Below are 15,817 nucleotides of genomic sequence, written 5' to 3' on the forward strand. Positions count from 1 at the left end.
GGCCAGTCAGTCTTACCTCAGTGGTGGGCAAACTATTAGAATCAATACTAAGAGATAGGATAAACTGTCACTTGGAAAGGCATGGTTTAATCAGGGATAGTCAGCATGGATTTGTTCAGGGAAATGCCTTACAAATCTGATTGAATTCTTTGAGGAAGTGACAAGGAGGATTGATGAGGGTAGTGCAGTGGATGTTGTCTACATGGATTTTAGTAAGGCATTTGACAAGGTCCCACATGGCAGACTAGTCAGAAAGGTAAAAGCCCATGGGATACAGGGAAATGTGGCCAATTGGATCCAAAATTGGCTCAGTAACAGGAAACAAAGGGTAAAAGTCGATGGATGCCTTTGCGAATGGAAATCCGTTTTCAGTGGTGTGCCACAGGGCTTAGTGTTGGGTCCCTTGCTGTTTGTGGTATATATTAATGATTTGGACTTGAATGTAGGGGGTATGATTGGCAAATTTGCAGACGACACAAAAATTGGCCGTGTAGTTGATAGTGAAGAGGATAGCTGTAGACTCCAAGAAGATATCAATGGGTTGGTGGAGTGGGCGGAAAAGTGGCAAATGGCGTTCAACCCGGAGAAGTGTGAGGTAATGCAATTAGGGAGGGCAAACAGTAAAAGGGAATACTCAGTAAACGGGAATATATTGAGAGGGGTAGAGGAAGTGAGAGACCTTGGAGTGCATATGCACAGGTCCCTGAAGGTGGCAGTACGGGTAGATAAGGTTGTGAAGTAGGCATTCGGAATGCTCTCCGTTATTAGCCGAGGTATAGAATACAAAAGCAGGGATGTAATGATGGAACTGTGTAAAACGCTGGTAAGGCCACAGCTGGAGTATTGTGCGCAGTTCTGGTCACCACATTACAGGAAGGACGTAATTGCTCTGGAGAGAGTGCAGAGGAGATTTACAAGAATGTTGCCAGGGCTTGAAAATTGCAGCTACGAGGAGAGATTGGATAGGCTGGTGTTGTTTTCCTTGGAGTAGAGGAGGCTGAGGGGAGACTTATTTGAAGTGTACAAAATTATGAGGGGCCTAGATAGAGTAGACAGGAAGTACCTGTTTCCCCTAGCGGAGAGTTCAAGAACTAGAGGACGTAGATTTAAGCTGATTGGCGGAAGGATTAGAGGAGACATGAGGAAAAACCTTTTTACCCAGAGGGTGGTGGGTGTATGGAATTCGCTGCCCGAATTGGTGGTAGAGGCAGGGACCCTCAACTCTTTTTTAAAAAAGTACCTGGACTTGCACCTAAAGTGCTGTAAGCTGCAGGGCTACGGACTGGGTGCTGGAAGGTGGGATTAGAATGGGCACCTGGTTGTTCTTTGAGCCGGCGCAGACACGATGGGCCGAGTGGCCCCCTTCTGTGCTGTATCTTTTCAGTGGTTCTATCAGCCATAATCTTATTGAATGGCGGAGCAGGCTCGAGGGGCCATACGGCCTATTCCTGCTCCTATGGTTACAGACATCTGGGGCATTGGAATGGTTCTGAACCTGGTGGAAGCTCTCCAGATGTTACGGGCTTCACCTAAACTGAACCAGGGTAAATTAAGCAGTGTGGGAAGGTTTAAATTGATATAACTGAGGGGAGAAGTAAACCTCGGAGCATATGGGGAAGGATTAAGAATAAATATTATGAAGGAACAAAGCACTTGAAAAGAGTAAGCTCAAAGGGAATATAGAGAGAAATGTTTCAGGGCATACAGGAGAGATGTTGATGAAAAGGAAAAGGTGAGAAAAAATCGAAAGGAAGAGGTACTGTGGAACATACAAACAGGGCAAGCAAAGACCATCAGGCCACTCCTGCTTGCCTCATTCAGTAGATGATATAAACCTTACACACTGACCACTCACACCTTAGTAATTCTGCCTCCTGGGAGGGATAAAATAACCAAGAAAAAAACCTATACATAGCCAATTTACAAAAAAACGGAGAAATTCCTCTCATTCCCTAAGGAAATCAAGCAAGCTCCAGCAGAACGATGAATGGTTCAGGGTTCTGCTGCAGAAATCAGGCCCGGACTATTTTAACTCCCAGACCTCATTGATATGCCACCAGTTCACCTCTTGCCTGGAAGTGGCTGCCGGCCTGTGAAAAACTGGGCAAACTATGGCTGTCCACCGGCATGCAGGTGGGGTGGGGAGTCTGGGGTAGGGGAGGCCTAAACTTTTCTTGCGGGGCCCAGAGGACCTCTTCACATCCCTGTCCTCTTCTGACTTGGTTCAGCCTGACGACAAAGCCGCAGCAACTTCCCCACTCAGGCTGGAGTTAAGATTACATTCTGGGCCCAATGACGCTATCGGACCCTGATCCGCATTATTTCAAGAAGGACCCCGCCAGCTTTGGGCATTAGGATTAGCTGCCCATTGAGAAGTCTGCGCAAAAATCGCGGTTGGTGGGATCCGAGCAGCTCGCGGACAGGTAAGTAACCTGGGCGATTTTAACTGCCTACTCGCCCGCGCAAACGCTCGTCTTTAACTCGGAGCTATAAATGTTTAACTTTGTTTTGCTAATATTGTGTATTCTAAAAGAATGATTTCCACGGGATATGTTACAGGTAATATTATTATCTAATTTACTGGCATTTACTTTGCAGATGATTTCTTCCCGACTGTCTCAGGCTGGCTCGTGTTTCTTTCTGTGATCATTTGTCTTCTAATCGTAGTTATTTCTACTGGGATCTGTTGGACTGTGAAACAATATAGATACGTTAAAGGTACGGTCTCAGTCTAACAATGATAATGGAGAATGGACTCAGGATTTAACAGAGAAATGTGCAAACAGGACCGGGTTTATTTTTCATGTTAAATTTGGAAGAAAAAAAATAACAGAAGTGAAATATAAGCAAATACTTACATTTCCACTTGTCTGCTGACTGGAAGACTCTTCAATATTTACTTTTTTTTACAGTTAGGTTTGTACAGTTAAGCTGCCCATTGAATATTTGTGACTGTTACTGTTACAGTAAATGTGCCTTTTAACATTTCTTTGAGCAAGTGTGAGAAAGGATAGTTCAGAATCAGACTTAAATGTAGAAATCAAAATCAGAAAAAAGCTGGAAAGACTAAGGTCAGGCAGCATCTGTGCAGAAAACAGAAGTCAGTCGACATTTCAGGTCTAGGACCCTTCCTCAGGACCCACGAAGGAAACTCTTTAGCTATCTACACTCTGCCTTTTTTTGCGTTGCTAACTTTGTTATCCCCATCTGACTTTTCTGTGATTCCTAGTCATCATTACTTTTTCAATCCTGCTAACTTATTCTTTTTCCTTTCAGTATTATTACCCTCCAATGAAGGGCACTCACCTTCTGTTTTCTTTCTGATGTATGTTTACATCCCGCAGGGGTTCTGTGGCTGGCCTTTAGGCAACACTCATCAGCTACCTGGTGAGGACAACCCATCCAACTTTCCTGCCCAGGACAGTCCGTGTTTCCTTGTCTCTTTAATAATTCAGCCACTATAGTTTTGGTCTCGATCGTGCTATTTTAATTCTTTCCCTCATGGAGACATCTTTGTTTTTAATTTTTCTTCAATATCTTCAAAAATACTTTGTTTAATTTGTACTTCCATCTCCCACTTAATCCTCCCTAGGAATAAACCAATTACACAGTATAGCACCACATGAACTGTGGCATAGTCCATCACTTAAATACCTAAATGTGGAGATGCCGGTGATGGACTGGGGTTGACAATTGTAAACAATTTTACAACACCAAGTTATAGTCCAGCAATTTTATTTTAAATTCACAAGCTTTCGGAGGCTACCTCCTTCCTCAGGTGAACGATGTGGAAATGAAATCCTCTAAATGAAATCGCATTTATAATTCACAGAACAATGCTTGGTGATTACAGACAGTTTTTTCAACTGCCCGTTGCCAAGGCAATCAGTGTGCAGACAGACAGGTGTTACCTGCCAGGTCTCAGAATATACAAATCACCAAAAAAAACAACAAACAAAAAAAAACAGAGATAGACATTCAGCCACCGACCTTCGGGTAAGCGTACTCCAAGGCGGCCTTCGAGACACACGACAACGCAAAATCGTCGAGCAGAAATTGATAGCCAAGTTCCGCACCCATGAGGACGGCCTCAACCGGGATCTTGGGTTCATGTCACGCTACACGTTACCCCACCAGCGAACAAATGTTATCTGTTTTTAATATAACGGGTCAGTTGCTGTCTTTTCTATGTTTCTACCTCTCTATCTCTTTTTTTTGTTTGTTGTTTTTTTTGGTGATTTGTATATTCTGAGACCTGGCAGGTAACACCTGTCTGTCTGCACACTGATTGCCTTGGCAACGGGCAGTTGAAAAAACTGTCTGTAATCACCAAGCATTGTTCTGTGAATTATAAATGTGATTTCATTTCGAGGATTTCATTTCCACATCGTTCACCTGAGGAAGGAGGTAGCCTCCGAAAGCTTGTGAATTTAAAATAAAATTGCTGGACTATAACTTGGTGTTGTAAAATTGTTTACAATTAAATACCTAAAGATGATAGAAGTGGATGTATGCTGTACTGGAGAAAATGCTGATCATGATTTTTTTAAAATGGAAATGAATCGTATTTATTCCTGTTAGTAAGTGAATGCATATCTGATTAAATAAGCCATTGTTTCTGATATTAACTGAAATTTATATTTGTTGAATTTTCCAGAACTAAAACATGACAAGTCTATCAAACAATACGGTAAGGGTTTAACATTGAAATATCCACAATACGGCAAAGAATGTTGGGCTTGGGTATTTAGATGTATAGATGGAATAGCTATACTGCTAAACAATGGCTCTTAAACTAATTCTTTAAATATTATTTTGTGCATAATTCACCTTTTGCATTATCTTCCAACATTTGCAAATAAATTTAAAAATAGATGAATAACTGTTAGTTATCTAAAATATTTCAAGCTATACCCCTTACATATTTGAACATTAACACACACTGATACAATAATGCACCTTATTTTCAAATTTAAAACAACACCCTGCTGTACCAGTGTCACAGTTCTATTTCCCACACCACTGATCGTTTTGACCATTCTGATTTACATTGGTAATATAATTTGTCCAGAACCATGAGCACATACTACTGTACAATCACATCCACTAGAAATTAGATTGACTGGCACAAGCTCATTTCATGCAGAACCAAAATAGCCAGCAGGGAGAAGAGACTTTCATTACATCAAGCCTGGAACCATACCCACATCCCAAAGGTAGAAGGATAGGGATAGCCCACTGTGCTACCCAGTTACCTTTTGATGAGCCTTTTAGCCATTGTATGCCTTTTGATTACTCTTACCATAAGGGTAATCAGCTGTGAGCACTATTCACTAGTTGTGTCAAAATATTTTTTAATGATTAGGTATAAGCTAAAGACGCCCAGTTGACCCGGCAAAGTCCTTCTTGCCAACATCAGGGGACTGGTGCCCAAGGTGGGAGACCTGTCCGATAGGCTAGTGAAGCAACAGTCTGACATAGTCGTACTCAAAGAATCATATCTGACAGCCAACATTCTAAACTCCTCCAACACCATATATGGGTAAGTCTTGTCCCACTGGCAAGGTGGGACACAATTATATAAAGTCAGGGTGAGTCCCTGGGAGTTCTGAATATTGACCCTGGACCCCATGAAGTCTCATGACTTCAGGTCAATCAAGGACAAGTAAACTTCCTGCTGATCATTATTTACCACCCCCTTGGGCTTATGAATCATCACCCATCCATGTTGAACAGTACCCAGAGGAAGCACAGAGGGAAGCGTGGAGAGGGGCTGTAGTGTCCAGAACTAAGAGGGGCTTGGTGGTTCTAGCACTGACCAATCTGGATGAATCCTGAAGGGCACAGCTGCCAGATTGGGCCTGTGTCAGCTGGTGAGGGAACCAATACAAGGAAATAATCGACTTGACTTTGTCCTCACCAACCTACCTGTTGTGACACATCTGTTCATGATAGCATTGGTAGGCATGACCACCTCACAGACCATATGAAGACAAAGTCTCATCGACACACCCTCCATCATGCAGTGTGGCACTACCGCCATGCCAAGTGGGACAGAATAAGGACAGATCTAGCAGCCCGAAACTGTGCATCCATGAAGTGCTGTGGGCCATCAGCAGCAGCATAGCTGTTGATCCACACCATCTGTCACCTTATGGCGTGGTGCACCCCTCACTCCTCCATCAGCATCAAGCCAGATGACAAACTCTAGTTCAATAGGGAGTGTAGAAAGACATACCAGGAGCAGCAGCAGGCATACCTTATAATGAGGCACCAACCTAGTGAAGCTACAACACAGGGCTACCTGCATACTAAACATCAAAAGCAGCAGGTTATAGACAGAACTAAACTTTCCCATACATAAAGATTTGCATTTATATAGTGCCTTTCACGACTTCAGGAAGTCCCAAAGATAAACCGATTGAGGCATATTATTTACTCTCCTCACATTTTCATAAATATAAATACTTAAAGAAGTAAAATAGTAAATAAATAAAGTTTAATAAATTGTTTGGGGTGAATGATTGTAATTAAGATGAGCGATGCAAGGACTGGAGTAGGTTGACCCTACTTTGCATGAAGGACTCTAAGATCAGGTAGATTTGATTGTACAGATGAAAGCTCCTTCTACACTTTCCCAATAACATGCCATCACTGTCAACCTCAAAATATGATGCACTAGTGTGGAAATCCCATTTCTCACACCAGCCGTTCTTGTAAATTTCCAATGGGAATGTCAAATTAGTGACGATAAATTGCCCTCCATCGCTCAGTGTGTAAAAACATTGTCCAGTATGGTAGAGAGCCATTTAGAGCCTAAGGCCCTGGTTAGATCCCTAATCTGTGCTGGATCGGCTGAACCTGCCTCCACACCCTGCACTAGGGAAGGGAAAATATCAACCAGGGTTCCCACTTCTTATTGCTATCCAGTGAACCCTGATAGAAGTGTGTGTGATGCCTTCTGGGATTGAATAGCCAGCTCATGCTCATTGGCTAGGCTCATACATGAAGAATGATCACATGGCAAAACACAACAGGGCTACCCAGCAAAATCCAGCACCTTCAGGACAGGAGAAAAAAAGGGACAATATTGAAACAGAAAACCGTCTCGCTAATAGGTGTTATAATTGCTTGAAAATACTTCATAATGGTGATATATTTTCACTGTTATAAAAGAGGGTTTCATAAAGAACGAACTTGCATTTATATAGCGCCTTTCATGACTTCAGGATGCCCCAAAGGGCTTTACAAACGATGAGATATTTCTGAAGTGCAGTCACTGTAGGAAACACGGCAGCCAATTTGCGCACAGCAAGGTCCCACAAACAGCAATGAGATAAATGAGCAATTAAATTGTCATAGTGATGTTGGTTGAGGGATAAATATTGACCAGGAAACTGGGAGGACTGCCCTGCTCTTCTTCGAAATAGTGCCATGGGATCTTTTACGTCCACCTGAGCAGGGCCTCGGTTTAACGTCTCATCCGAAAGAAGGCACTTCCGATAGTGCAGCACTCCCTCAGTACTGTATTGAAATGCAGCCTGGATTATGTGCTCAAGACTCTGGAGTGGGACTTGAATCCACCACCTTCTGACTCGGAGGTGAGAGTGCTACCACTGAGCCAAGGCTAACACCGAGCCCAGGCTAACACCCACATACTGAAATTTCAATATTCAAACCATTTCAAATGTGGGGAATGTGTCAATATTTGAATGTTTGTGACAATCAGATTAATAAAGTGTATTTACAGTACTTTTTAATTTTTAGAGCAGTGGAAACCTCTTGTTGAATCAGGTATGACATTCTCTTTTACATAAACTGTTGTTGTATATTGATCCACCTAGTAAGTTACAGCATCAGTTGCAGCCACTAATGCATCTGTTGCAATAACAACTCATATTTAATCTGATGAGAAATATACAGGCCAGAATTTGCTGTGGCAGAGCACCTAACGGCTTTTGCCGTTAGACTTGCCTCTGCACCCTTCAACTCAAAAGATTTTTGTACACAAAGCTGCTGAAAGCGCGAGCTGATAATGAGTGAAAAACAGGACATCCAGTCTATCTCCTTCAACAATGAGATTTAAGGATTGGGAAATAAACACGGGAAAGACTGAGAAGGAGGGTAAATTAAAGTGGGTGAATTCAATGTCAAATCAGGTACTGAAAGAGAATAAAGAGAAGGAAAGAAAGATTGGATTAAGAGAGAGAGAGAGAGAAAAAAAAAGAGACAGAAAGGAAAAGAAAAAAAAATTAAATTTTAAATTTGACATTTTTAAAATCTCCCTGAAAAATTCAAAACCTGAAGGAATGAGATGCAACACTTGTAATAGCTAATTTTTGGTGACAGAAAGGTTGATTGGTGGTGATTAACAATTATCACATTGTTAAAAGGGTACTTACGCTGATAATGACCAGACCTAACTTTCTGTGGCAAGTTTAATGGGAAAATACAGCAAATTCCTAAAAAAAAACAGGGAGACTAAGGCGAGATGCGTTTTCGCAAAGCTGACGGTGGAACGGCGCCACTCAGGCAGCAACTTTTGGATTTAATCGCACATCTGCTCCTCGCCTGACGTTGCTCTACCATTTACCCATAAATAACGGCAAGTGCCGTTAGCCTTGCTGTTATTTTGGCAGCAAATTCTGGCCCATTGCTACTGTGCTTTGTATCACCTGATTGCAATGTATTCTCACATAGCCGTCCAGGTTGTATAACTGATTTTATTTAAACAAACATTTCACCCCATGTTTGGTCTATTTTCATTGGTCCTTCCTGAAGTCTGGGAAATCGGCTGCATTTCTTCAGTGCCTGTTCCCAGTGACAGGATTGAGATTAGAATTCACCTTTTGGGAAACTGTGACATGGAGCCTATCTATTATATAATAAAATCACTGAGTGGGTTGCAATATTCCATTTCAAATGCATTAAAAAGTCCCATGTCATACTACCTCAATGGCAAAATGCATTATAAAGGTGTCAATATTTACCTGCAATACCAATTACGCCTGTAGAGGAAAAGTCTACTTCAGTCTTGCTCCCCTTCCCCCTGAACCGAGAAGGGGGTAAGTGAAACTCACCACATTGCACCCCCCTCACTGCTGCCGGGTCAATTATCCCCCACCCTCCTTGACCCGAATGCTACACTTGGTCTTGACTGTCCATGTGCAACGCCACAGGAGATTGACTAGTATTAGATAATAAATGTACAGGATTACCTGTTCAAATCTTTGAAGTTGGCAGGACAAGTAGTTGATGCTGTTAAAAAAGCAAATGGGACCCTTGGCTTTATAAATAGAGGCATAGAGTACAAAAGCAAGGAAGTTATGCTAAACCTTCACTGGTTAGGCCTCAGCTGGAGTATTGTGTCCATTTCTGGCCATTGCACTTTAGGAAGGATGTCAAAGCCTTGGAGAGGGTGCAGAGGAGATTTACCAGAATGATACCAGGGATGAGGGACTTCAGTTATGTGGAGAGGCTAGGATTGTTATCCTTAGAGCAGAGAAAGTTAAGGGGAGATTTAATAGAGATCTTCAAAATTATGAGGGGTTTTGATAGAGTAAGTAAGGAGAAACTGTTTCCACGGACAGGAAGGTCGGGAACCAGAGGACACAGATTTGAGATCATTGGCAAAAGAACCAGAGGGGAGATGAGACTTTTTTTTTTAATGCAGTGAGTTATTATGATCTGGAATGCACTGCTGAAAGGGGGTGGAAGCAGGTTCAAGAGTAACTTTCAAAAGGGAATTTGATAAATACTTGAAGAGGAAAAATTTGTAAGGCTTTGGGCAAAGGGCAGGGGAGTTGGACATTGGATAGCTCTTTCGAAGAGCTGGCACAGGCATGATAGGCTGAATGGCCTCCTTCTGTAATGTTCTATGAAATGTTTCCTTCTCACAGTCTATATTCTGAAGGCATTGAAGATTTTGCAGGGAGGGCAATTTTACATACTCATAATTGGTGTAATTATTCAGCCCTGTTCTACAACCTGTATTTGTGTGTTCACTCATGCATATATAATGTCAGTATTTGTGGAATCGTTATGTGAAGACATGTTAAACTTCTTCCAGTTCTGCTGAGGCTGCGCAAAATCAATTCTCACCAGCAAGAAATTGTCAGCACAGGCATTGAAATTCATGCTATATTGTTCAGTCCCAGAAATTTAAAACCGTGCTGACTTTTAAATTTGCATTTCCCAGACAAACAGACCCACTTCCCTTGGGACCTAGTCCTGGCAGGCTAGTATGCAGTGGTAAATAGTGTTAGGGGCAACTGTCAGGACCTCTGGCTGATGACGTCAGCCCACCAGTACCATCTCTTTTTTTTGTCCCCGCACAGAAGGTGTAGGACGCAAAAAGCGCCTGCCCCAATTGCCATGATATTTTGAAAGGGCCATGAAAAGAGGTGAAGACCCGTTGTAACCAGATTATGCTCCAAATTCCTCCCTTGTTCCCCCCCCCCCACCCCCCAACCACCACCCCCCCCCACCTGACAACCAGGGTCCTGGTAATTTCAGGGCTTATGTCTTCCAATTTACAGTCAGCAGTTAAAATTGTACCTGAAGTTTTTTTCCATGGAATTATTTGCATGCTGATACCCTGTGAAAACTTCTCCAGTCTTTTACTGGTTTATTATTTCTGTTTTCAGATTGGAAGAAGATTTGTGAGTGTAAAGGTAAGATCCTCAAGTTATTGTAATGCACATTTACATCAATGTAATTGCAACTGATCTACTTCCTTGATCATAATCATTATAGCACATGAAAATGTATTTGAAGAGATCCCCTCTCTTCACTCTCCATCTTCACTCTGGATATGTCAGGGTAATTTTGAGAGTTCATGCTGCTGGCTGAGAGCCTCAAACATCAGCAGCACATATTAGGAAATAACAGGTGCACTGCCCACAATTTTCTATCCATTAATTGGAATGGTTGGCAAATCTAGGGATGCGTACATGCAATTTTCCAATGTGCATGGCTGCTGGGTGACCCTCCCAGCCAGCAGTGTAAACTCAGAAAACCAGCTCTTAAATGTGCAGAATTCATGGATTTCTTTGGGTAAAAAGCAAGGCCATCCACACATCAGCCTCTGCCACTTCCGTCCTCTTTGCTCTCCTGATTCCTGCCCTCTTCCTGATTAAGTTCCCATCCACACTGCATTCGGCAATCTCTCCCACTCCACCCAACCCTCGTTACACTCAATTCATCTATCAGCTTCCTCAATCCCCTATGTTCCAGCTCTGAGCAGCCGAATTCCTCTCCTCAGCCCCAACCTCACTGACAACCTATCTGTCTTCTCCAGTATTGTCCTTATCTCCTTCCAAATTACCATAATCATCCCTTCACAAAACATCCATCTTCAACTCCTCCGTTTTCTTCAACTACCAACCTGTCTCCAAACTTTCCTTCCTTCCAAAGACCTGGATTGCATTATGCCTCGCAAATATGATCCCTTCTATCCTATTACTCCCTGTTTGAGCCCCTCCAATCCAACTTCACCCACCCACAGCATTGAGACTCCACAAACCAAAGTCATAAACAACATCATGTGCAATTGTGACTATGGCTCACTTCTGCTCATCCTCCATGACCTGCTCTTAAGCTGCCTTTGACAGAATATCCTCTCCATCCTCCACCAACATCTGTCCACTGCAGTCCATCTCCATGGCACTGCTCTCTCCTGGTCCCACTCATACATGTTATAAAATTGGATAGCCCGGTGGTGAAGGATAGAATACTCGAGCCTGGTCTTCAGTTGCTTCCAAGCCTTTATTCACAGAGATCAATATTACCCACACCACACCCTGGATCAGCTCTCTTATAAAATGGATACAAGAGAGTCCCCAATTGATACTCACCACCTAGATCCAATTAATTGATAATCACATAGATACAATTAACAATACGTTTGCAACGTAGGCATCTTGAGATAAATTTTCCACTTCTGTGGAAATTAAGATTAATGGACAGAATATCCTGGGCTTTCAGTGCACAATTTGATAATATACGCTCCTGGCATGCACTGGGAGTACGCAAGCAGAAAATATATTCTTGCATCTTCTCCAAAGATTTTTTCTTCTATATCTACATGGTCACATCTGGTATATGCAGAGCTCCAACTTTGGTCCCTTCCTCTTCATTATTTATATGTTATTCATCAGTGACATCATCTGGAAGTATAAGGTTGGCTTCTACATGGACGCCAATGACATCCAGCCTTCCTTTCTTCACCTCTTCCATCAATCCCAGACGGTTGTTATATTATACAATTGTCCATCTAACAGTAAGATGTGGATGAGCTAAAATTTCCTCCAAAATTATGCCACCAAATCTGAAGCCATCATCTACGTACCTCTATCCTTGACTCCATCAACCTCCCCAGCTACCCCCTCAGGCTCAGGTTAGAGGTGCATAATCTTTGCATACAGCTTGAACTCAAGTTGAATTTCCGTCCCAACATTCATTCTGTTTTCTCAAATATTTGATCTTGGGATTTGGGCAACGCTGGCAATGCTGCATTTATTGGCCATCCTTAGTTTCCCAAAGAAGCTGCTGATGGGTAATCTCCTTGAACCAGTGCAGCCCTTGTGCTGATGGTGCCCCCACCATGTTGTTAGATAGGGAATTCCAGGATATTGACCCTGCTAAAATGAAGGAACGTTGGTACATATCCAAGTCAAGATGATGTGTGAGTTGGAGGGAAACTTTGAGGTAATTGGTGTTCCTTTGAACTTGTTGCCCCTGACTTTCTTGGTGGTCGATGTCATGGGGCTGGGAGGCGTTGCCAAAGTAAGCTTGGCACACTGCTGCAGTGCATCCTGTAGATAGTAATTATTGCAGTCACAGTGGACTGGTGATGGAGGAGGCGGATATTGAGTCCAGTGAAAGGGGTGCCAATCAAGTGGACTGTTCTGGATGGCGTCGCGCTTCTAGAGTTTTGTTGCAGCTGCACCCATCCAGGTGAGTGGTGAATATTTCATGGCACTCCTACCTTGAACTTGCAGATGGTGGAAAAGCTTTGAGAGGTCATGGGTTGAGCCTCCCTTTGCAGAGTATGTAGTTTCTGCCCTACTCTTGGAGCCATGTTGTTGATATGGCTGATCTAGTTAAGCTTCTGGTAAATGTTGACCCCCCCCTCCCCCCACAGGATGTTGACGGTCCTGTTGAAGGTCAGTGGGAGGTAGTTGCCATGTGTCAGCCCAAGTCTGGATGTTGTCCAGCTCCTGCCGTAGGCTGCAGGGGCTGTTTCATGGTTGGAGGAGTTGTGAATGGAGCTTAAGTGAAAAGGCCCCTCCTGACCATATAATGGATGGAAAGTCACTGATGAAACAGCTGACGATGGTTGGGCCAAAGATGCTGCCCTGAATTACTTTGGCAGTGCTGTCCTAAGACTAAGATGATTGGGCTCCAACAACCACAACTATCATCCTCTAGCCACTGTAGGGTTTCTCTATGATCCCCATTGACCTCAGTTTTGCTAGGGCTCCTTGCCAATCAAGTGCTGCCTTGATGTTGAGCACAGTTACTCTCCTCTTTCCTCTGCATTCAGCTCTTATATCCAGGCCTATATCAAAGCTGTGACACAGTCTGGACCTGACTGGTTCTGGTAGAACCCGAGCTGAGTAGGTCAAGCTTGATGACATTTTGATGACTCATCCATTACTTTACTGATGATTGGGGACAGCTAAACATGATGATTATTAGCCAGATTAGATTTGTCCTGCTTTTTGTGGGTTCAGCATGCCTGGGCAATTTTTCATATTGTCTTTTAGATTCCAGTGTCATACTGCAAAATAGCTTGGCTGGGAGGGATGACTAGTTCTGGTGCACAAGTCTTCAGCACTACAGCTGGGATGTTGGCAGGGCTTACAAACTTTTGCTGTGTGCAGTGCATTCAAACATCTCTTAATGTCACATGGATTTGGCTGGATGCTGATATTTATGATAGTGGGGACCTTGGAAGAAGTTAGAGTAAGATCATCCATTCTGCACTATTGGCTGAAGATGCTTTCAAATACTTCAGCCTTGTCTCATGCACTCACCTGCTGGGTTCCGCCATTGTTGAGGATGCTCATGGAGTGTCCATCGCTTGATTGACTATCTCCAATATTAACCGGATATGACAGGACTACAGAGCTTTCTTCTGATCTGTTGGTTATGGGACTGCTTAGCTCTATCTACAGCTTGCTGCTTCTGGTGTTTAGTATGCAGGTGGCCCTGTGTTTTAGCTTGACAAAGATGGTGTCTCATTCTAAGATATGCTGATGCCGTTCTTGGCACACCCGTCTACACTTCCTATTGAATCGGGGTTGGTCTTCCTACTTGATGGTGGAATGAGGGATATGTTGGGCCATGAGGTTACAGAGTGTGATGATATACAAATCTACTGCTGATGGACCATAGTGCTTCATAGATGTTTGGTTTTGGATTGCTAGATCAATATTTTTTACCATAAATAAAAACAGAAGATACTGTAAATACTCAGCAGGTCGGGCAGCATCTGTGGAGAGAGGAAGGTAGACTTAACGTTCCAGGTCGATGATTTTTCATCAGAATCTTTTTGCTTTCTATTTTTATCATCTCTGTTGCATTCACCACCTATACTTCCACATCACCTCCACCTCCTGAAACCCGAATGTGCATTTTTATCAACTTGAGCCTTGCTTTCTCCAATCTTCACAAATTCAAATGTAGTGGCAGTTCTTTCATCCACCACACCCCTTCCCTTTGGAACTCTCTCCCCAAATCGGTCCACTCTGACACTTTTCTCCCTACTTTTAAAAACCCTCCTGAAAGTTTTCCAGTTGGAACCCTGCTGCTCCCTATTTGCTGCCTCTCTGTAAAGTGCTTTCAGGCATCTTTGAGTCAGTCAGGAGTGCTATAGAGATGTAAGTGGTTGTTCTCCTAGTTGAGATTCTCGCTACAATACCTCCTGCTCCATTTGGTCTTTCAGCATTACTGTTGATTGACTTAATCTTGCCTCAGAACCTGTTCTTAAGCTTCCTATTGTAACATTGCTCTGCTGTGTTATATAATGTGATCTTGGCCTCTTTTATTTTCTTCTCTTTATTTGCATTTGTGGTTGGGATTTTACCCCCTCATGTTTTGTAGCTATTGCTATGTAATTCAAAAATGGCCTAGCCCCGAAAAATTGGTCAAAGCCAGCAGATCTCTTGCACCGCTGAAGATGTGCCAGGATTCAGCAAAAGCGAAAAATCCTGTCCCCGGTCATGTACAAAATGAAAGCCCAAGTAAGGTATTGACCAGGAATAGACTGGAAAATCTACCATATATCCCCCTTCAGTTGGATTGGTACAGGTTATTTTTAATGCTCCTGGTCCAGGAAACTCAAAGCTAAAACCAACAGTTATAAAAACTCATTTGCATTAGCAGGCAAATAAAAAAACAATTCGTCTGGTGTTTCGTGGGCTGGATCCGGCCAGCGGGCTGTGTATTGGGTACCCGAGTTAGGCCTTGATCCCTTTTCATTAATATTGTTTAATATCCCAATTCCTGAGTCATTTTTGTTTCTTTTAAAAATTGGAACAGAACTAAAAGAATTTCCAAAAGTTGTCATTTTCTGTTTCCCATTAGAATGATTTTACTATGTGATCAATTAGAAAATATGGTCAGTCCAGTAAAACACCAGGGCTCTCTCTTCAGTGACAGATAAACTAATGGCATTAAAATGTTGCCAATTTCACAGCTCTGGTTTTATGTTTTGTTTCTTCATCTGAAAATCAGGCAAAATCTGTCAGTCACAGAAAATACCGACTGCCGGTTTCAAGAATCTGGACAAGCAAATATCAAAGAAAACAAA

The 15,817-nt window shown here is 42.7% G+C and overlaps 1 protein-coding gene across 1 annotated transcript in view; it reads left to right on the top strand.

Moving 5' to 3' along the window:
• Window positions 1–15,817, top strand: part of LOC137305087 (butyrophilin subfamily 1 member A1-like) — a 36,634-nt gene that overhangs the window by 17,901 nt on the left and 2,916 nt on the right. Inside the window, exons 5-8 of the mRNA XM_067973867.1 lie at window positions 2,599–2,718; window positions 4,658–4,690; window positions 7,768–7,794; window positions 10,647–10,673. Coding sequence (XP_067829968.1) covers window positions 2,599–2,718; window positions 4,658–4,690; window positions 7,768–7,794; window positions 10,647–10,673 — 207 coding nt within the window. The remainder of the gene's footprint in view (window positions 1–2,598; window positions 2,719–4,657; window positions 4,691–7,767; window positions 7,795–10,646; window positions 10,674–15,817) is intronic.

Source organism: Heptranchias perlo, chromosome 39 (assembly GCF_035084215.1).
Source record: "Heptranchias perlo isolate sHepPer1 chromosome 39, sHepPer1.hap1, whole genome shotgun sequence".
NCBI classification, from domain to species: Eukaryota; Metazoa; Chordata; class Chondrichthyes; order Hexanchiformes; family Hexanchidae; genus Heptranchias; species Heptranchias perlo.